This window comes from Eurosta solidaginis, chromosome 4 (assembly GCF_040869045.1).
Source record: "Eurosta solidaginis isolate ZX-2024a chromosome 4, ASM4086904v1, whole genome shotgun sequence".
NCBI lineage: Eukaryota > Metazoa > Arthropoda > Insecta > Diptera > Tephritidae > Eurosta > Eurosta solidaginis.
In genome coordinates, this window is record NC_090322.1 from 128,289,098 (window position 1) to 128,312,884 (window position 23,787).

A 23,787-nucleotide genomic window follows, 5' to 3' on the forward strand; every position below is an offset into this window, starting at 1 on the left:
GCTTTTTGACATGATTTTATATGAGCTATCTGTCAAAAAAGCTGCAACTAAATGTAAAACCTATTTTATTTCGACTATGAATATGCGCTAAAAACTATAGAATATGTATTTCCTCAAGCGTCCGTTAAATAGATAGTGATGAAAATTTCGATGCTTAAAGAATCAAACGATTAAAAAAAAAACGATTCTACATTTCTAAAAAAAAGATCGATTAAATCGATTAAGAATCGAATCTAAATCCAGCTCTCTTGATACATCAACATTTTTTTAACATTCCCAACTCAACCTCACTGCAATACATTGTTTACTATATAGTTTGGCAGCTTAAGTAGAGGTTATGTTGCGAATAGAGTGGAAGGCAGTGGACTAGGCAGTCGAATGTCATATAATGAAGGAATGGTGTTCGGAGATTTTTCAAAGTTAAAAAAAAAATGATAAAAGCTTTAATATAAATAAAACTATTGTTTTAATAACAACAAAAACGCCATATATATTCTGTATACATAAATTTGTAAGGATTATCTCACTTTAAAATTTGAATTAAATAATCTAAAGTTTTTTTTTGAAACTGAGTCGAGAACTGTGCGTGTGAATGTGCGAATTTTCACCGATCAGCTGTTAGTTACGCTACTTGGTAAAATTTACAATGCTGCAATACGTGTGCAGTTGTTCAGAATTCTAGTTTTAATTGTTTAATTAATTCTAGTTCAGTTAAATTGGTGCTAAAAACATCCAAAATTGTACAACAATAAGCAATTGCTTTCCCGCTATTTGTATTGCACATAATAAATTTGGTTTATTATAAATAAAATTTGTAGAACAGCGAAAAAAATTCGCTTATCAATTAAGTGTATACTCTGATGGCCGAAAGTGAAATTTTTAACGAAAAAAGCACAAAAAATGCTGCTAATTTATGTGTGACTGCATCTACCAACACTCAATTGTGTGAAAAATTTAAAAAGGTTACAGCACTTTTCTTTGACTTGGATAATACATTGATTCCCACACGCTCGGGTGATTTGAAAGCAGTGAAAAAGGTTTGTAGAAAATAAAGAAATTAGCAGAAGGGCTGGGTGCGCGGGTATACATGAAACATCTGAAAATTTTCCATTGACTTACTGATAAAGTAGAGATGGGGTGAGGGTTACTAACACGCGCACTGTTGATGTTTTATGGATTAGGTAGGGAGAGAAGTTTGCAGAAATCGCATAACACTGCCTATTAGTGTGTATCGTGGATGTAGTTCTTTATGTTAGTTTTGCGTAGAGAGGAGGGAGGAAGTAAATTTTTGTTTACTTACAATAAGCCCACATCTTCCGTGTTCGCAAGGTTCAAGGTCGAGATGAGAATGACAAATTATTTAATTCCTAAGTGGATGACTGGCAAAGGAACGATTAGGTGGGAAAATTTTAGAATAGCACCCCCCGAGTTCGGGGTAAAACTTGGTATCAAATGAAAGAGGGAGCTGTCCCGATCACAAATATATATATATTAAACTTATAATTTAAAAGTTATTTGTTGTTAAAGTTTGCAAATTTAGCAAATTTCTATAGCACTTTAAATTACAATTTACACATCTTTCAAAACCTTAATCTACATACATATCTATATAAATTGGCAAAGATAAACTTAAATTGCATTTTTGTATATTTCACATTTCATGTTTGCATTGTTTTGCTTATTATAAATGTTTTTATTAAATCAATCGCGCTTTTGTAGCAATATGCACATTTATATATATATATATATTTTATTGATGACATTAAAAAAGCTGTGCTGCCACATAAAAAAAAAAAATAAAAAAATATAAATAATACCTTACCACCATTCAGTTAATAAAGAAAAAGGAAAATATCAGCCTAATTCTAAACGAAAATTCCGTACGAGTTTTATCCCTTCTTCCATTCCTAGTGTTCTAAATAAAAATTCCTTGTGAGTATTTCACTTCTCCCTTTCCTCCTATTCTGAACAATGTTCGAAAAAGCGGAAACCGGATATGGCAGAAAAGTAGGTATTATGAATGTGAGGGAGATTTCTCTGCCATTTCATAGGAGTTTTTTCACTAGTTAAATTAAAGGGAATACATCAAAATAGTTAAAGGAAATTGGTTATTTACTATTTATGGCTCTTTTGACCATTAGCGTTTGGTGCAAATAAAAACAAACTTATTTCACCATTCCAACCCGACGTTTCGCTAGTCTCTCTAGCTTTTTCAAGGGCGATCTGTGTATTTTAATAACAAAAAGCAATACATTAATATAAAAAACAGAAAAGGCATATGTGCGTAACATTTCAATATAAGTAATCACAGTATTACATACAAACAAATATCACAAAACAAGAGGCAAAAAACACTTCGAATAATATAACACGATTTATACAGAAAACTCACATAATTGGACTATTTAAACAAATTTGTTAGAAAAAAAAATAATAAATGTAAGGCGCGATAACTTCCGAAGAGATCTAAGGCCGAGCTTCTCTTCCAATTTGCGTCGTGCTCCTCTTGATTTTCCCTACAAATTGGCCGGACGGGACCTACATGTTTTATGCCTACTCCGAACGGCATCTGCAAGGCAGATGAGTTTTCACTGAGAGATTTTCATGGCAGAAATACACGCGGGGCGCTTGCCAAACACTGCCGAGGGGCGCCCCGCTTAGAAAAATTTTCTTCTAATTTAAAAACCTTATTTCTAAAATTTTTATGTTGCTTTGCTCGGGGTGCGAACCCAGGGTATACGGTGTGGTAGGCGGAGCACGCTACCATCACACCACGGTGAATTTGTTAGAACTAAAATTATTTTCGGTACCATTTCATAGTGGTATCATTGTCATACTAAAACGAATTAATGTTAGAGACAGAGGGTGTAGGCAGCAGCAACGTCATCTGTATCTTCCAGGGATGCACCTTAACGTTAAGCTAATCGTTTATCAAAAAATTTCCACCGTTTCCGTTGAAACACTTCGAAATATTATCGATAAAGAAATTATCAAGATAAATTGTATCTCGTTTTTAACCGAAACGAAAAGCTTTCGTTAACGTTAAAAACGTTAACAAAAACGTGATACTTTATGTTTGAATTGTGCTGGCAATGCTATAACCATGGTGAAGCCGTAAGGTGGCAACAACGAGCGCACATACACACACAAACTCTATGTAATTTGTTTGTGTAATTCGTTGGTGGTAATGTCAAAAATACTCTGAGAAATGTTCGTACTGTCAAAATTCATGAGAAAAGTTGCAATCAGCTTGGATAATGCTTTCACCTTTAATGACTCCGCCATCAATCAGCTTTGCCAGCATAGTTTGAAATTAATAATCAACATAAACGATTTGATTTCGTTTTGATATGGCAGAAAACGAAACGAAATCATTTCGTTAATTTGACGATCTTAACGTTAATAAACGAAACGAAATGACTTCGTTTCGTTTATTAACGTTGATTATCGTAACCAAATGATATCGTTTCGTTGGTTAAGCATGCCTGGTATCTTCCTTTTTGTTTATTGTTTTGTCTCTTTGCAATATTCGCAGGCTTTCTAATGTGTACCTGGCTTTTCCTTGTTTATGTTTGTCTATGATTCTTGTGTTTTGTGGATCAGCTGCCTGCCCAGTTTGTGTTGTGTGTTGACATAATGAAAATTGGTTATTTTAAGAAAGAACACTTATTTGTACAAATTTGTGCTAAATTATGTATTTACATTCTACCACAATATTCTCATTCTTAATACAACGACAACAACAACCGCAATATTCTTTATTTATATCATAAGCAACGAAAGAGCTCTTCGCATATTTGATGCAGCCATCCAGAAATTGCGCAAGGATTTTTTAAGAAAACTTAAATAGATTTTGGCATATGGGGAAAGACGAACTCAACTCGACTTGGCCGCCAGAAAATTGCTTTGCAGAATGAATGCAGGCAACTCCGGCGGTCTTCTTCTTATTCTCCTCTGTTGATGTTGCTGTGGCACCAATTCATTACTCATTTCAGTGAATACCACATGAAATGCAATAATGTTCATTGTTTATACCTTATTTTTTAATTTCAAAGAAATTGGCAACAACAATTAAACTTTACAATTTTTTAAACAAAATAAGAAATGCGCAACGAAATTTCAATTAACAAAACAGCTGACTTCGAAAATTCGAAATTCCTATTCCCCAATTATTCTTCTCCCTAGGAGACAAGAATTGGAGGAATTTTTCCGCGGGAATAAAAAAATATTTAGAATTGTTCTGTATATATTTTTAATACTCATTTTGAAAAGTTGAAAAGTTGTTCTACAAATTACTGTGCATGGCGCAGCCGGTGTTGGATCGGCTAACATAACAATAAACATAAGAGTTATAAGGTAATATCAGCTCGTTCACGAATGCAAAAGAGAGCTTTTTCAAATTTTTGGTAAATAAAGACTAGAAAAGTTAAAGAATATATACATCAGATGAAAGGTATTTTTATGAGTTATTTTTCGATTCTGCACTTGTTCCGTTTTTTAGATGTGGCAGCACAGATTTGTAATATCATAAAATATATATACGTATACACATATAAAAGTTGTATAGAACTTTGCAAACTTCAACAACAAATAACTTAAATTATAAGTTTGCGTACTTTAAAATATATATATTTGTGATCGGGGGAACTCCCTCCTTTATTTGATATCAAGTTAAACCCCGAACTCGGGGGGTGCTAAACTAAATCGCTGCCGTTGTATGTACCGGAGCGACTCGGGATTTTTCCTGTTGACTGTCATTTCAGTGTAACCCCATTTAATTTGTTGTGTCCCTCCCACAAATTGTCATCTTCCCAGCAGCTACTCGCAGCGGGACTGCGCCATACTCTGCTGCTCCTGGAAGGTATCGAACCCAATCCGGGTCGTCTCCTGGCTCCGGTCCCGAAAATGGGTTTTGCTGCTTTTGCCGGAAAATAATCTTTTTAGGACGGTCATGCTGTTGTTGTTGTAGCAGTGCTTCGCCACACCTAATAGTTGCGACCGATCAGAAATTGTCATCAATATCCTCTAACGGGAGTACAAGGAAATTTGCTGTTTCAACAGGGGTGGGCCATAATGAAAGGGGTGTTAGAGGCGTGGTTTCACATTACAATTAAAGAGATGGTTGGTGTCATGTGGAGACACATTGCAAGCGGGGCATACATTTTGTATGTGGGGGTTGATTCTGGATAGGTAAGAGTTTAACCTGTTACAGTATCCAAATCGAAATTGAGCTAGAGTGACTCGCGTTTCCCTGGGGAGTATGCGTCCCTCTTCCGCAAGTTTAGGGTACTGTTTTTTTGAGTACTGGATTCACCGGGCAATACCTGGCATACATGCCCGACGCCTGTTTTTTGAGTTCACCAAGGACCTGCTTGTGTTTTTTTGCTTCATACGGCTGAGTTCACAGGTGCCGTATTTCCTCAAAATGCTTACGGAGATGACTCCTTAAGTCCCTTGGCAGTCATACTCCGTTCAGTGTGTCACGTGCAAGGGATGGTTGCATCGGCAGGTTATTCTGGGCAAATTTAGCGAGAGTACGTGACCTTATAAGACAGCTCGTTCCCGGCGACCCCCAAATAAGGGATATAAACCAACGCATCAGATTGCTTGTGGATAAACAGAAGCGTGCGAAATGGGAGGAGCATATAAGTCGCTGTACCCTCTCTGCCGGTGCAGGTAAGCTTTGGTCCACCGTAAAGTCCCTATCGAATCCGTCCAAGCACAACGAGAAAATTTCCATCGTCTTTGGCGATAACGTGCTGTCAGGTGCGAAAAAATGCGCGAGTGCTTTTTGCCGACAATATATAATGCATTATACGGTCGACAAAGTTAGACGGAGGGCCAACAGACACGCACATAAACATAAATTCAGCGCGTCCCCAATTACCATCACCGCCAAAGAGGTTGAGGATGCCATTGGTCAAGCTAAACCATCTAAAGCAGTGGGCCCAGACGTCATAGCCATACCGATGCTTAAAAGCCTAGGAAAAGAGAGTTTCAAATATTTAGCACATGTCTTCAACCAGTCTCTGTCCACCTTTGTCAGCCCCGAAAAATGGAAAATGGCCAAGGTGGTCCCGCTACTAAAGCCTGGGAAACCAGCTAACATAGGAGAGTCATGCCGCCCGATATCTCTCCTATTGCCCGATATCTCCTATCGCCAGTAGCCAAGACGCTTGAAGCCATTTTGTTCCCCTATTTCCAAGCAAATTTGCAGCTAGCCCGTCATCAGCATGGCTTCAGAAAACTCCATAGCACCACCACCGCGCTAAATGCCATTAGCACCCAAATAAATTGAGGTTTTAATCAAAACCCCCACCATAGAACAGTACTCGTTGCGCTAGACCTATCAAAAGCTTTTGAAACGGTCAACCATGGCACGTTACTGAAAGACCTGAAAGGGTCTACCCTTCCCCCATGTCTTAAAAGAAGGACCGCAAATTATATGGGTAGTCGGCAGGCATCGGTGCAATTTAGAAACGAAACATCAAAACCAAGAAGTACTAAAGAAGGGGTGCCACAGGGTGGTGTCCCATCCACACTTTTGTTTAATTTCTACATATCTAAGCTACTTTCGCCACCAGAAGGAGTTACTATCGTTTCCTACGCCGATGACTGCACAATAATGCCCACAGGCCCAGGCCCACAGATCGATGGGCTTTGCAACAGAATAAACGGCTACCTCCCTGATCTCCAGTTTTTTCGCCTCGCGAAACCTGGCATGATCACCGACCAAATCCTCCGCGACCTTATTTACAACATGGACGTCCCAAATGTCGACCATTTTGAACATCCACGTCGATGGCACTACGCTACCGACTGTCTTACGCCCTAAAATCATGGGTGTGACGTTTGAACAGGATCTACATTTTGGTGAGCATGCAGCCGCAATTGTACCTTATTAGAATTCACGTAATGCAGTAACGATTCTTTATTAATAAAAGAATAATAATCATTTCACGACAAAGGCGCAATACGTATTTAATGAAATAGGAAAATAAAACTGAAAAAATATGACAAATATTTTTTCTTTAAACAACTAAAAATTACAACGATTGCTCTGGTTTACATACATTTGAATATGCAACGATTGTTATGATTAAATGTATTTCAAAACCCTTTCTCAATCTTGTAATCCTAGTTTAGAGCATAATGTGTTAAATCTATTTGCATCCAATGCCTTAGTACATATATCAGCCAGCTCGACTTCTGTATTGATTGATGTTAATTTTATCATGCCCTTTGAAACGTTGTCTCTGATAAAATGGTTGTTGTTGTTGTTGTAGCAATGTTTCGCCCCACCTAATAGCTGCGACCGATCACAAATTGTCATCAATATCCTCTAACGGGAGTCCAAGGAAACTTGCTGTTTCAACAGGGTTGGACCATAATGAAAGGGGTGTTAGAGGCGTTGGTTCCAAATTACAATTAAAGAGATGGTTGTTGTCATGTGGGGACACATTGCAAGCGGCGCATACATTTTGTATGTCGGGGTTGATTCTGGATATGTAAGAGTTTAACCTGTTACAGTATCCAGAACGAAGTTGAGCCAGAGTGACTCGCGTTTCCCTGGGGAGTATGCGTTCCTCTTCCGCAAGTTTTGGGTATTGATCCCTGAGTACTGGATTCACCGGGCAATTCCTGGCATAAAGGTCCGACGCCTGTTTGTGGAGTTCACCAAGGACCTGCTTGTGTTTTTTTGCTTCATACGGCTGAGTTCTCAGGTGCCGTATTTCCTCAAAATGCTTACGGAGATGACTCCTTAAGTTCCTAGGCGGTGTTGGCTCATCAATCAGATGTCTGTTGGAATGCCCAGGTTTCTGGGTATTCAACAGGAACTGTTTGGTTAGCATCTCATTTCCTTCTCTGATGGGGAGTATTCTCGCCTCATTATGTAGATGGTGTGCTGGGGACATAAGAAGACAGCCCGTGGCGGTTGTGAGCGCAGTATTTTGGCAGGCCTGTAGCTTATTCCAGTGGGTTATTTTTAGGCTTGGCGACAATATAGGGGACGCGTAGCATGCAATGGGCTGGCCAATTGCTTTGTAAGTGGTAATGAGCGTTTCTTTGTCTTTTCCCCAAGTATTGCCAGCAAGGGATTTGAGGATTTCATTACGGCTCATGCTCACCAAAATGTAGATCCTGATCAAACGTCACACCCAAGATTTTGGGGTGTAGAACTGTCGGTAGCGTAGTGCCATCGACGTGGGTTTTCAAAATGGTCGACATTTGGGACGTCCATGTTGTAAATAAGGTCGCGGAGGATTTAGTCGGTGATAATGCCAGATTTCGCGAGGCGAAAAACTGGAGAGATCAGGGAGGTAGCCGTTTATTCTGTTGCAAAGCTCACCGATCTCTGGGCCTGGGCCTGTGGCCATTATTGTGCAGTCATCGGCGTAGGAAACGATAGTAACTCCTTCTGGTGGCGAAGGTAGCTTAGATATGTAGAAATTAAACAAAAGTGGGGATAGGACACAACCTGTGGCACCCCCTGTTTAATTCTTCTTGGTTTTGATGTTTCATTTCTAAATTGAACCGATGCCTGCCGACTACCCAGATAATTTGCGGTCCACCTTGTTTTTTTTTTATTATTATTATTTATTTATTACGGCCAGAAGCCTAATTCGTAAATTAGAATATATTAAAGTTTTTTATCTTATAGCTAAGGTTTTACAATATTCATACAATTTTGTTTTAAATACTGTTATTTGGTTGCAACTTTTTATATCCATAGGCAGATCATTGTAACTTTTCAGACCCTTGTAGAAAATGTTCTGTTGATCAATTTCAGTTCTAAAAAACGGCAATTTGAAATTGTGTTTGTTCCTCGTATTTATGTTGTGAGTTTGCCCAACTAATGCTATATTTTTATTTAGATACTCATGTTTGATATTAAATATGAATTTCATGGAGTGGAAAAAAATCTTTTTTTCAGACTTAACCAGTCTAAAGACATGGGGGAAGGGTAGACCCTTCCAGGTCTTGCAGTAACGTGCCATTGTTGACCGTATCAAAAGCTTTTGAGAGGTCTAGCGCTACGAGTACTGTTCTATGTTTGGGGTTTTGATTTAAACCGCAATTTATCTGGTGGCTGATGGCCATGCTGATGGCAGGCGAGCTGCAAATTTGCTTTGAAGTAGGGGAGCAAAATGGCTTCAAGCGTCATGGCTACTGGCGATAGGAGAGATATCGGGCGATATGACTCCTATGTTAGCTGGTTTCCCGGGCTTTAGTAGCGGGACCACCTTGGCCATTTTCCATTTTTCGGGTATGACAAAGGTGGAAAGAGACAGGTTGTGGACATGTGCGAAATATTTGAAACCCTCTTTCCCTAGGCTTTTAAGCATCGGCATGGCTATGCCGTCTGGGCCCACTGCTTTGGATGATTTAGCATGACCGATGGCATCCTCAACCTCTTTGGCGGTGATGGTAATTGGTGACCCGCTGAACTTATGTCTTTGTCGACCGTAGAATGCATTATGTATTGTCGGCAAAAAGCGCTCGCGCATTTTTTCGCATCCGACAGCACTTTATCGCCAAAGGCGATGTAAACTTTGTCAATGTGCCTAGACGAGTTGGGTAGTTTTAGTGTTATTGGTGTATTTAAGTCATGGGAGGATGCATAGCATCAGTACACCTTTATTTATTTGTGTTTATTTTAAGGGATTCAGTTTACTAAGTTGGGTAGTTTTAGTGTTATTGGTGTGTTTAAGTCATGGGAGGATGCATAGCATCAGTACACCTTTCATTTATTTAATTTGGGGGCGAGCACTGGGGGCTCTGAGGCTTCGCTCTACTGAGCCACCTCATCCTCTATTTGAAGAACCCTTTAAAATGTGATATGGAGGCGAGCACGGGACGGCTCTGAGGTATTGGCACCCCATTTTCTACAAGAAAAACCTCTATTTATTTAATTTGGGGCGAGCGTTGGGCACTCTGAGGTTTCGCTCTAATGAGCCACCTCATCTTCTATTTGAAGAACCCCTTCAAAATGTGATATGGAGGCGAGCACTGGGCTCTGATGTATTAGCACACCATCCGAAGAACCTCTATTTATTTAATTTGGGGCGAGCGTTGGGCACTCTGAGGTTTCGCTCTAATGAGCCACCTCATCTTCTATTTGAAGAACCCCTTCAAAGTGTGATATGGAGGCGAGCACTGGGCTCTGATGTATTAGCACATCATCCGAAGAACCTCGCTTTTAATTAAAAAACTCAAACTATGTCTTTAGAATATTTCACTAACCAGTTGAGAATTACAAGCACACTCAATGGCTACTGAAACAAACGAACGAAAAATGTTCATAGTTTAAGTCGCTTAAACAGATAGGGACTTTACGGTGGATCAAAGTTTACCTACACCGGCAGAGGGGTTACAACCGCTTAGGTGCTCCTCCCATTCTGTCCGCTTGTGTTCATCCACAAGCAATCTGATGCGTTGGTTTATATCCCTTATTTGGGGGTCGCCGGGATCGAGCTGTCTTATAAGGTCACGTTCTCTCGCTAAACTTGCGGCCTCTGCCGGGAAGTGGTGCCGAATTTTGGGAATTCTACCGGCGGGAATGAAACGAGCTGAGGCGGATTCAATGACCTTGCGGAAAGCACGCTCCCCTTGTCGGGCATCAGTTGGGATAGGGAGAGCAGCAAAACGGTCGTCTGTAAAGGATTTGTATTCGTCCCACTTTCCTTTTCTAAAGTTAATGAAAGTTCATTTTTCTGCGACGATGAAGTCGGCGGAACGCTCGAGCGAAATAAGTATAGGCAGGTGGTTGGATGCCAATGTTACCATCGGCTGCCAGTTGACGCAGTTTACGATTTCTGCGCTCACGATTGAAATATCCGGCGAACTGTGACAGCTTCCTACCATACGTGTGGGGGCGTCTCCGTTTATTGTGCAGAACGTCGTTTCTTCTATTTTATCCGCCAAAATCTCACCCGTACTGTCCACCCGCAAGTTTGAATGCCATAGATCGTGATGGGCGTGGAAATCGCCTAAGATAATGCGATTGTTTCCAGTGAGTACGGCGCTGATATTAGGGCGGTATCAACTGGGGCAACAGGTGGCAGGAGGGATGTAGATGTTGATGATTTCTGGGTTTGTATCGCCCGACCGGACAGATAATCCTTGACGTTCTAAGACACTGTCCCTGCGGTCGATGTCGGGATCAAATATATGATATTGCACAGTGTGGTGTATGATAAACGGGAGGCCGCCTCCATTTCCGCTCTCGCGATCTTTTCTTTGGACATTATACCCAGAACAGATCTGCAATGCAGATCTTGCTGTGAGTTTAGTCTCTTGAATCGCAGCAATGCGGATGTTGTGCCGCTTCATGAAATCGACTATCTCCGTGATCTTCCCACTTAATCCATTACAGTTTAACTGGAGAATTCTGAAGTGCATAGGGGAAACGTCGTCACTCTGGGAGTAAGTGACGGGTGACTACGCCTGGGTTGTGGAAGGCCAGGACGCAACTGCTGTTGTGGTCCTGGGACTAGACGTCCTTGGGTAAGCATTGGGGTACCCGGTGTATTTGGGTATGCGGCCTGCAAACATGGCGCAATGAAACCCGTCGGGGAGTTGCCGTCGCGGAGACCAGAACATCTAGGAAAGTGGCACCGTCCATGGCAGGAACTGCATTGGGCGCATGTCGCAAACGTATATATTCTGTACTGGCAAACGGGTCAAAGGGAGGTAGGGACTAAGAGTCTGTTTCCCTGACCTACACAATTGCTACCGGAAAAGAGGGGGAAGAAGACAGGGGCAGGGGCTGATGCTCGGCATTGCTTCCGACTCTACTACGGATATTGTAGGTAGGAGTGGGGGCAGCGGTGTGAGTTGGTGGCGCCGTGGGGCGCGAGCAACAGCTGGTACTTGTTATGGCTTGCTGAGCACCGGGGCTGCTGGAAGGTAGCGGGGGCGCTAAGGCGCAGACTACGGGAAGTCCTAGATTTATAGAAGCTAAGTCTGGTTTTGGGGTTCTAGCCCTGCGAGACACACTGATAAGAGTATGACCGTCCTAAAAAGATTCTTTTCCGCCAGATGCAGCAAAACCATTTCTCAGGACCGGGGTGCGGAGACGGACCCGGATTGGGTTCGATACCTTCCTGGAGAAGATTAAATGTATAATTAAATGTATTTCAATATACCTAAAATCCAGAGCCGTAATAAAATCCTGAAATCCCTTGCTGGCAGTTCTTGGGGAAAAAACAAAGAAACGCTCATTACCACATACAAAGCAATTGGCCAGCCGATTGCATGCTACGCGTCCCCGAAAAACTACTAACTGGAAGAAGCTACAGGCCTGCCAAAATACTGCTCTCAGAACCGCAACGGGCTGTCTTTTTATGTCATCAGAACACCATCTACAGAATGAGGCGAGAATACTCCCCATCAGGGAGAGAAGTGAGATGCTAACCAAACAGTTACTGTTGAATACCCAGAAACCTGGGCATCCCAACATACATCTGATTGATGAGCGAACACCGCCTAGGGGCTTAAGGAGTCATCTCCGTAAGCATTATGAGGAAATACGGCACCTGAGAACTCAGCCGTATGAAGCAAAAAAACACAAGCAGCTCCTCAGTGAACCCCACAAACAGGCGTCGGACCTTTATGCCATATATATATCTTTACTAAACTTAGTTCAAGTACTTATCTCAACTCAATTTATCTTGGTAATAAAAGTGGGCGAAATCAGACTATGACCACGCCCATTTTTTCGATATCGATAATTTCGAAAAATGAAAAAATGCCACAATTCTATACCAAATACGGATTGGTTTTTTGACGCAAAATATAACTGTAGAAAAAACTTTGTAAAATGGGTGTCACACCTACCATATTAAGTAGAAGAAAATGGAAAAGTTCTGCAGGGTGAAATCAAAAGCCCTTGGAATCATGGCAGGAATACTGCTCGTGGTATTACATATATAAATAAATTAGCCGTACTCTACAGATGATGTTCTGGGTCACCCTGGTCCACATTTTGGTCGATATCTCGAAAACGTCTTCATATATACAAGTTAGGGCTACTCGCTGTTAAAATACTCATTAACACCTTTCATTTGATATCCATATCGTACAAACACATTCTAGAGTCACCCCTGGCCCACCTTTATGGCGATATCCCTAAATGACGGGGATTCAAGGGGTTGTGTAGCGCAATATATAGCTTCTCCAACCCAATTGTCAACCTCACCTTCGAGCGGCGAATCCCGTTTCACTAACAGACGAGGCTCTGGCGACCCCAAGCTCCTCATGGAACTTGGGGGTGGGGAGGGAGGGATGGCCTGAAGGTTCAATGTGGCCATATAAATCGTTCCCGAGATGGTCGGGCCAGCACCTTAATGGTGCTGTGTTACCGGAGCGTATCGGATCTGTATCCGACAAAGGACCATCACATCGATAACACTCCCCAAAGCCTTCGGGGAGTAACCTAATCGCTACAACAACAACAACAACAACAACGTCCATCTACAGAACTATGGCCCACTTTCTCTTAAAATACTCTTTAATACCTTCCATTTGATACCCACGTTATACAAACACATTCCAGGGTTACCCTAGGTTCATTTTCCTACATGGTTTTTTCCCTTATTTTTTCTCCAAAACTCTCAGCTGAGTATGTAATATTCGGTTACACCCGAACTTAGCCTTCCTTACTTGTTCTTGTTGCCATTATATTTTAAAGATCGTGCGCGCACTTACTTTTCCTCAGCTGCCCATTCGCTCACAGTGAAAACTTTTTGCAAAAGTATGCGCACTTGATACGGTGAAAGGTTTTCCAAATCTATCGATTCCTGTCCAGACATTTGCAAATATAAACGCATTGCCTCCAATACCCAGCCAATGCGTATCTAATAAAAGATTATTTAAGAAATAGTAAAAAAAATATAAAACTAATATTTTATCCGACTGACCTTCAATATCCAGTACTCAAAGAACAGTACCCAAAACTTGCGGAAGAGGACGCATACTCCCCAGGAAAAGCGAGTCACTCTAGCTCAACTTTGATCTGGATACTGTAACAGGTTACACACTTACCTATCCAGAATCAACCCCGACATACAAACAAAATGAATGCCCCGCTTGCAATGTGTCCCCACATGACACCAACCATCTCTTTAATTGTAATGTGGAACCAACGCCTCTAACACTCCTTTCATTATGGTCCACCCCAGCAAGTTTCCTTGGACTTCCGTTAGAGGATATTGATGACAATTTGTGATCGGTCGCACCTATTAGGTGGGGCGAAGCACTGCTACAACAACAACAACAAGTGGCAAACACACGAAACGAAAACGATATTAGGTTCATGTTGCTTAAATAAAGTTACTACCCCTCGATTTCTGCCTACCATAATTATAGCATTATCTATTCCTTGATCCCTTAAATTCATTCAATGTTCTTAAAATTTATTGTATTTAAGGAAATCGTCTTTTTGGCCATTTCGGAAAGATCTCCTGTCAGGAGACTTGTGGAGGGACTGTCCTTCATTCACTTACTCGAGGAAGGTTTCGAACCTAACCCCGGTGTAAGTGAGTGGTACTGCTGGTAAAGTAGTCACACTTGTGTCTGTACGTCTCGTGCAAAGCGTAGTTTCACCGAAGGAAATTTTCTGGGCTAACTCCTAATACTCGTTGTACACACGATTTCCTTAAACTATTTGCTCCTTGCTGTTCACGCAAAAAGGCGCCTTACGACCGCTATTAATGTTCTATTAATAGTAATGATTCTCGTGACACAGCTGTTTAAGAGCTACAATTTCCGAAGTGCGAACAGTAGCAATCCCGACTATCAGCCGCTACCACGCTTCCTGGCCCTCACACAATATGCCAGCACCGAAGCTATAGGACTGCGACTTCGAAATCATACCTTCGTCGACATCACTTTCCTAGAAGCTCTAGGTGTATATCCGAAGACTTTTCGACGGATGTTTTGGTTGTTGTTGTTCTTGTTGTAGCAATGCTCGCCCCACCTAATAGCCGCGACCGATCACAAATTGTCATCAATATCCTCTAACGGGAGTCCAAGGAAACTTGCCGTTTCAACAGGGGTGGACCATAAGGAAAGGGGTGTTAGAGGCGTTGGTTCCACATTACAATTGAAGAGATGGTTGGTGTCATGTGGGGACACATTGCAAGCGGGCATACATTTTGTATGTCGGGGTTGATTCTGGATAGGTAAGAGTTTAACCTGTTACAGTATCCAGAACGAAGTTGAGCAAGAGTGACACGCGTTTCCCTGGGGAGTATGCGTTCCTCTTCCGCAAATTTTGGATAATTTTCGTTAAGTACTGGATTCACCGGGCAATTCCCGGCATAAAGGTCCGACGCCTGTTTATGGCGTTCACCAAGGACCTGCTTGTGTTTTTTCACTTCATACGGCTGGGTTCTCAGGTACCGTATTTCCTCAAAATGTTTACGGAGATGACTCCTTAAGCCCCTAGGCGGTGCTGGTTCATCAATCAGATGTCTGTTGGGATGCCCAGGTTTCTGGGTATTCAACAGGAACTGTTTGGTCAGCATCTCATTTCTCTCCCTGATGGGGAGTATTCTCGCCTCATTATGCAGATGGTGTTCTGGGGACATAAGAAGACAGCCCGTGGCGATTCTGAGAGCAGTATTTTGGCAGGCCTGTAGTTTCTTCCAGTGGGTGATTTTTAGTTTGGCGACCATATGGGTGACGGGTAGCACGTAATCGGCTGGCTAATTGCTTTGTATGTAGTCATGAGCGTTTCTTTATCTTTTCCCTCGCTGGCGATTTGAGGATTTTGTTACGGCTCTGAATTCTCGGAACAATTGCGGCTGCGTGCTCACCAAAATGTAGATCCTGATCAAACGTCACACCCAAGATTTTGGGGTGTAGGACAGTCGGTAGCGTAGTGCCATCGACGTGGATGTTCAAAATGGTCGACATTTGGGGCGTCCATGTTGTAAATAAGGTCGCGGAAGATTTAGTCGGTGATAATGCCAGGTTTCGCGAGGCGAAAAAAACTGGAGAGATCAAGGAGGTAGCCGTTTATTTTATTGCATAGCGCATCGATCTTTGGGCCTGGGCCTGTGGCCATTATTGTGCAGTCATCGGCGTAGGAAACGATTGTGACTCCTTCCGGTGGTGAAGGTAGCTTAGATATGTAGAAACTAAACAAAAGTGGGGATAGGACACCAGCCTGTGTCACCCCTTGTTTAATTCTCCTTGGTTTTGATGTTTCGTTTCTAAATTGCACCGATGCCTGCCGACCACCCAGATAATTTGCGGTCCACCTTTTAAGACATGGGGGAAGGGTAGACCCTTCCAGGTCCTGCAGTAACGAGCCATGGTTGACCTATCAAAAGCGTTTGATAGGTCTAGCGCTACGAGTACTGTTCTATGGTGGGGGTATTGATTTAAACCGCAATTTATCTGGGTGCTAATGGCATTTAGCGCGGTGGTAGTGCTATGGAGTTTTCTGAAGCCATGCTGATGAGGGGCTAGCTGCAAATTTGCTTGGAAATAAGGGAGCAAAATGGCTTCAAGCGTATTTGCCACTGGCGATAGGAGAGATATCGGACGATACGACTCACCTATGTTAGCTGGTTTCCCAGGATTTAGTAGCGGGACCACCTTGGCCATTTTCCATTTCTCAGGTATGACAAAGGTGGAAAGAGACAGATTGAAGACATGCGCTAAATATTTGAAACCCTCTTTCCCTAGGCTTTTAAGCATCGGCATGGCTATGCCGTCTGGGCCCACTGCTTTGGATGGTTTAGCACGACCAATGGCGTCCTCAACCTCTTTAGCGGTGATGGTGATTGGTGATGCGCTGAATTTGTGTTTATGTGCGTGTCTATTGGCTCTCCGTCTATCTTTGTCGACCGTAGGATGCATTATATATTGTCGGCAGAAAGCGCTCGCGCATTTTTTCGCGTCCGACAGCACTTTGTCGCCAAAGGCGATGGAAACTTTGTCTTTGTGCTTAGTCGGATTCGATAGGGACTTTACGGTGGACCAAACTTTACCCACACCGGTAGAGAGGTTACAACCTCTTAGGTGCTCCTCCCATTTCGCCCGCTTGTGTTCATCCACAAGCAATCTGATGCGTTGGTTTATATCCCTTATTTGGGGGTCGCCTGGATCAAGCTGTCTTATAAGGTCACGTTCTCTTGCTAAGTTTGCGGCCTCCGCCGGGAAGTGGGGCCGGATTTCGGGAATTCTCCCGGCGGGAATGAAATGTGCCGAGGCGGATTTAATGACCTTACGGAAGGCACGCTCCCCTTGACGGGCATCAGTCGGGATAGGGAGGGCAGCAAAGAAGCTGTCTGTAAAGGATTTATATTCTTCCCACTTTCCTTTTTTGAAGTTTATGAAAGTGCGTTTTTCAGTGACGATGAAGTCGGCGGTACGCTCAAGCGAAATAAGTATGGGCAGGTGGTCGGATGCCAATGTTACCATCGGCTGCCAGTTGACGCAGTTTACGAGTTCTGCGCTCACGATTGAGAAATCTGGCGAGCTGTGACAGCTTCCTACCATACGTGTGGGGGCGTCTCCGTTTACTGTGCAGAACGTCGTTTCGTCTATTTGATCCGCCAACGTCTCACCCGTACTGTCCACCCGCAAGTTTGAATGCCATAGATCGTGATGAGCGTTGAAATCGTCTAAGATAATGCGATTGTTGCCAGTGAGTAAGGCCCTGATATTAGGGCGGTATCCACTGGGGCAACAGGTGGCAGGAGGGATGTAGATGTTGATGATTTCTAGTTTTGCATCGCCTGACCGGACAGATAGGCCTTGACGTTCTAAGACATTGTCCCTGCGGTCGATGCCAGGATCAAATATATAATATTGCACAGAGTGGTGTATGATAAACGCGAGACCGCCTCCATTTCCCCTCTCGCGGTCTTTCCTGTGGACATTATACCCAGAGCAGGTCTGCAATGCAGATCTTGCTGTGAGTTTAGTCTCTTGAATCGCAGCAATGCGGATGTTGTGCCGCTTCATGAAATCGACTATCTCCGTAATCTTCCCAGTTAGTCCATTACAGTTTAACTGCAGAATTCTGAAGTGCATAAGGGGAGACGTCGCCACTCTGGGGGTAAGTGACGGGTGACTACGCCTGGGTTGTGGAAGGCCAGGACGCAATTGCTGTTGTGGCCCTGGGACTGGGCGTCCTTGGGCAAGCATTGGGGTACCCGGATGATTTGGGTTTGCGACCTGACAACATGGCGCGATGAAACCCGTCGGGGGGTTGCCGTCGCGGAGACCAGAACATCTAGGAAAGTGGCACCACCCAAGGCAGGAGATGCATTGGGCGGATGTCGCAAACCTATATATTCTGTGCTGGCAGACGGTGCAGACGGAGGTAGGGACTAAGAGTCTGTTTCCCTGACCTGCACGATTGCTGCCGGAAAAGAGGGGGAGAAGACGGGGGCAGGGGCTGATGCTCAGCATTGCTACCAACTCTACTACGTAGGTAGTAGTTATGAGTGGTATCAGCTGTTTGAGTTGTTGGCGCCGTGGGGCGAGAGCAGCAGCGGGTACTTGTTGTGGCTTGCTGAGCAGCAGGGCTGCAGGAAGGTAGTGGGGGGGGGGGGGGGGGCGCTTATGCGTAGACTACGGGACGCCCTTGGGCGTGAACAGCAAGGAGCCACAAAAGATTTATAAAAGTTACGTGGACGTCGGGTTTTTGGATCAAGCCCAGAACAACCTGTCCGATGAAACCATCCCTTGCACGAGACACACTGAACAGAGTATGACCGTCCTAAAAAGATTCTTTTCCGGCAGATGCAGCAAAACCATTTCTCAGGACCGGGGTCAGGAGACGGACCCGGATTGGATTCGATGCCTTCCCGGAGTAAGAGAATATGGAGCAGTCCTGCTGCAAGGAGCTGCTGGGAGGATGACAATTTGTGGGAGGGACGAAACAAATTAGATGGGGTCACACTGAAATGACAGTCCTTGATCGGGAAAATCCCGAGTCGCTCCGGTACTTAGAACCGACTGCCTTGGGAAGCGACGGATGTTTTGGTCGCGCTATGCCGTCGAGCTACACCAGAGAAACACCTTGAAACGTTAGGGAGTAACTATTCGGCCAAGGATGCCGCCCCCGAAATACAAGCTAAGTGAATATCTGTGCTTAACTCATGGATGTAAATTGTATAATCCTTGGCGCGTCTACTTAATTTAAATTTTACAAGGACCCTGGATACTATTTTTAAAATGTAGACCAAAATTTTCCAGGTGTTTGTGTTTCAAACATGCATTTGAATAGTCTTCGTTAAACCAAAACGATATTTTAGAATGCAAATCGACCGATTTTAAGTAAAAAGATGTTAAAGTTATATGCTTAGTCCAAACTATTGTTTTCCAGCCTTACGATACACAAGTTCATTATGGACAACCGCGTAGCTTTAGTTTTCCGATTAGTCCGACTGTCCACTACGTTGGGGTAGAAGCACATCCGATCGTTTGTTCGATTGTCTTGCTTTTGCTTTACAACTTTGAGTGTTCTTGCGAAGGACAAAGCTTCACCTGGTATAATTTAAATTTGGTTGATAGGCTATAATCAATGTGATTCAGTCCAAGGGACTAGATGGGGATAGGGCCGCCAACTTTAGGAAAAGTCAAACCGGGAGACTTGGGAGTGGAATGATGAAGTGTGAAAACAAAAATAACATTTCAGATTGTATAGCTTCGCAAATACACAACAACGGTGTGAATATATGGCAAAGTGATTTTTCAAAGCTTTCTCATACGTACATATATCTTCAAATTAGTATATGGTGGCAATCATTTCAAAGGGGTATTTTAACCCTGAGAATCATTTTAAAGGATTATTTAAACTCCCGGAACCTACTAAAGGATATATAGAATTTTTAAAATAAATCTGCAACATTTTTGGATAACTTGCTTTTTTTGAGGGCCATTTGAAAACATGTTCGGCCTGGGTCATTTTATTTGAAAGATTTATTATAAAATTATCTTTTAGTGTTTGTTTTAATAACTTGGTGAATTCGGTGATGCAAAAATCGTGAATCCTTGAAAGCTCCTGTTTTTTAATAATTTTTGAACGGTTAGAAAGAATCGCAATTGGATTCTTATGAGTGGCAGTGATGCGCATCCGTTGATACCCATTTCGACCATATCGGAAAAAATTTCGACATTAACAATAAACGGCCTAGAAAGTCTTAAATGAGCAGAAAATATAGGAAAGCGCCGAACGCTGCCGCCCCACCGATACTTTTGACATTCGGTGGCGGCGTCCGAGAAACGACGAAAATCGGCGGCGTATATCTAATCCATACCAACCTGATTTTCTAACATTTTGAAAGAAAAGCTAAAAAGAACCATGAAATTTCTGAAAAAAACTGAAAAAAGCTGAATCTCAACAATTGGAAACCAATCTCTTTAGGGATTAATCGCACGATTTTTTGCAGGGAACTTCTGCTCTTCGGTGATGGTTACGTGTGTGTATGTGATATCTTCGTTTTTAGCTTCGCTGTTTCCATGTATGTGTGGATGCTTATTTTGATGTTGCGCATTTATTTACTAACAGCATAGTGATGTATAGAACTGCTAATATTCGCCACAGTACTAATAATTGCGTGGATATATAGATAAAAAGAAAGTTAAATTAATAATTTTTTTATTTTTATATTGTATGCAGCTAAATGAAGTGCTCGAAAATCAATTCGGTCTATCAAAAGAGGAGTCCAATCTCGCTACTCAGTCTTTTTTAAAAGCATTTCGCCGCTGCCCAGATAACTCGCAAACATCTCTAGACTCATGGCGTACCTATTTGTGGCGTGAAGCTCTGCCACCTCGCTATAAACATTTAGCTGAACAAATTTATCCAAAATGGTTACAATTACGTTATCGTTATTTAGCTCTTTCTGCCGATTTTATACAAATGTTATGCCGTGCAAGAGATGCCAAATATTTATTGGCTCTTATTACTAATGGCCCATCCAATGCCCAATGGGAAAAAATTAATAAGCTACATGTAAGTCAGTATTTTGATTGTATGCTTGTGTCATCAGATTTGCCATGGGAGAAACCAAATCCACAAATATTCTATGCTGCTTGCAACTTTTTAGGAGTAACTCCTGCACAATGTGCAATGTTTGGCGATAAACTTGAATCAGACATAAAGGTAATACAAAACTGGTACAAATTTATTATTTTTTTGATCAATTAATAACTATTTTTCTAGGGAGGTTGCTTATCTGGCTTGGGCGCTACCTTTTGGGTACCGTTAAATGCAGGAGAAATCGATTTTAACGATGTACCACATAAGCCGGATATTACCTTAAAACATCTTTTAGATTTGTATAAATATTTTCCATCTTTGAATAACACTAGAAATATACGTGCTTCTAACTTGAATAGTAATACCAATTTAAGTACAAGCATACATGGTAATTGCTCTGCAACAACAACAACTTTAGCACATGGTATTAATGCTGGTGTAACTGGCTTACTTCAAAATCGTCGCAGAGGTAGCCAAATTAGTCATAGTCGAACCATAAGTACCTGTTACAGTGATCTTCAACGTCATCAAACAACAACACACAATGAACCAATTTCATTTGAACGAGATCAAATGGAACAAGATTCACAAGACGAATGGTTTAGCGAACCTTTAAATCCAGAGAAATTTACTAGACAACGTCGTGGTGGTTCACTACCCTCGATGGATTATTTGAATAGTGAAGCCGAAAATAGCTCAGACAGTTTATTTTGTTAAATACTACTGAAATAAAGGCTGTGCATATTACAAATAGTTCAATAGTTCAAATAGTACTAAGTATGAACAAATACACAATTTAAACAAAAAATGAACGAATTACAACAATGAAAGGTTTTTGACTATTAACTCGGTACAGACGCACTTACTTATGTACATAATATATGACGCATACTATAGCTGATCTAACTAACGTAGTATGTAGGTAGTTATCGTTAAAATCTATCAATTTCCTACACATTACATAGTTTTATGAACTGGTTGTGCTTACATACATAACTACAAAATCTACTAAAGTTTAGTACATATTTTCAAAGTCTTAAATGTATAACGTGCATATATTTTAAAAATATTGTAGAAAATTTTCCCGTGAAAAGTTTATAAGCACCTTTTTTTTATTTTTCTTTCGTAATATATTTTGCATGAAACTAGTAATAGTAATATTTTTACTATCTAAACAGAGAGTTAAGAGCATAAACATGAATAAACAGCAGTTTTTTTATTGAGTTAATGGACATTTTTAAAATATTTGTAATGGATTATTGTAAACGTTTAACTTTTGAAATTACGCAAAGCTTTATATGCTTTGAAAGTAAAATATATTTTAAGACAAACCCAGCTCTTACATTTATTTTGAATACTACATAGTGCGGACTAACACATTAGCTCGGCGATACTGTATTATTCCCTTCTCTCCCTCTCTTTATATACATACTAAGCGGTGAATTCCGTTCTCAATGACAAATACCGGAAACACACATTTGAGGAAAGCAAACTTCCCAGGATGAGGCGCGTCACTCTGGACAATTGTTGTTGTTGTAGCGATAAGGAAGGTATTGGGAGTGTTATTGGCGTTGATGGTCCTTGAAAAGCACCAATAAGGTACTAGCCCGACCGTCTGTTGAACGAATTAATATGAACAAATTGAACTCTCTAGGCCATCCCACCACCCCACACCCTAGTTCCATGAGAATCATGTGTATGATACATGCATATTTGTAACAGGACTTGCCTCGCGTAGGTGAGGTTGACAATTGGTTGCGGAAGCTATGAATTGCGCATATCAACCCTTGAATCCCACTGGCACATCTTCGATCTGGATAGTGTAATAGGTAAAACTCGTATCAAGAATCAACCCCGGAATAGATAATGCATGTCCCACATGTAATTGCAATGTGGAACAAACGCTTCTAACAGCCATGTCTTTTTGCTCCAACACTATTGACACTGAAAGTTTCCTTGAACTCCTGTTAGAGGATTTTGATGACAATTTGTGTGTGATCACACCTATTGGGCAGGGCAAAGCCCTGCTACAACAATAGCTTCCTTTTTTATGGGGCGGAAAGCTGTCCAATGGGTAAGTATGTATGTATATTTATTTCAAAAATTCATTGGTGTTAAAAAACTAAGATGATAAGGTTAATGTCAATGGAGATGTGACAGAGTGGAAACAGAATTTTTTGACTTGAGAGCCGAAGAACATTTCTGTGTAAGGTTGCTGTTGCAGACACCACATATGTTAAGTGCACTTGTACGAACTATTGTATACAGAGTAAGGCATCGAGTCCCGGTAATCCCGATCCCGAATCATACTTCCATTCCAAAAGCCCCGCTTAAATTTAAAAAAATTTCTTGAATTGCCAAATTTTTTTCGTAATTCTTTACGACAGCATGACACTGCTAATACGCGTACAAAAATATCGAGAGAGGTATCAAACGACGCATCTTGACATCAGTATTAATAATCCGAAGGCGGAAAATAAACATTTTAACTCGTTCAAAAGATATAAACGAAAAACCGAAAAAAGACCCGCGGGTACCTCCGAAACCGGGGGGTGGTATCCATAGTATTTTTGCGCAGAACACCTTTCTGCGTTGGCGGCCTTTGGCCGCGCTTATAAAAAATTACTCTGGGTGGGTCCAACACCGTTTTGGAGACCAAAACTATATCCGCACAAAACACTTATGTTCACAATTTTTTTGTGGGTACCCAACATTACAACAACCACATGAAAATCGCCAACTTCAACTGCAAACATCTCCGAACAGAGATAAAATTT

At 41.7% G+C, this 23,787-nt stretch overlaps 2 protein-coding genes across 4 annotated transcripts in view; one reads left to right on the forward strand and one right to left on the reverse strand.

Annotated features, from left to right (window-relative positions):
- Positions 1 to 23,787, reverse strand: part of MAPk-Ak2 (MAP kinase-activated protein kinase 2) — a 383,073-nt gene that overhangs the window by 198,927 nt on the left and 160,359 nt on the right. The gene's annotated exons all lie outside the window — the stretch shown is intronic.
- On the forward strand, positions 625 to 22,345 carry LOC137250318 (N-acylneuraminate-9-phosphatase). Its single transcript, XM_067782900.1, has 3 exons — positions 625 to 1,037; positions 20,648 to 21,133; positions 21,194 to 22,345. The coding sequence occupies exons 1-3, from the start codon at positions 861 to 863 to the stop codon at positions 21,725 to 21,727; spliced, it is 1,197 nt and encodes a 398-aa protein (XP_067639001.1). The 5' UTR covers positions 625 to 860; the 3' UTR covers positions 21,728 to 22,345.

Bases quoted from the DNA above. Each gene is read 5' to 3' on its own strand.
- LOC137250318 (XM_067782900.1), top strand. From the start codon at position 861: ATGGCCGAAAGTGAAATTTTTAACGAAAAAAGCACAAAAAATGCTGCT. The intron at 1,038-20,647 runs GTTTGTAGAAAA...TATTGTATGCAG, and splicing joins ATTTGAAAGCAGTGAAAAAG to CTAAATGAAGTGCTCGAAAA. The intron at 21,134-21,193 runs GTAATACAAAAC...CTATTTTTCTAG, and splicing joins AACTTGAATCAGACATAAAG to GGAGGTTGCTTATCTGGCTT.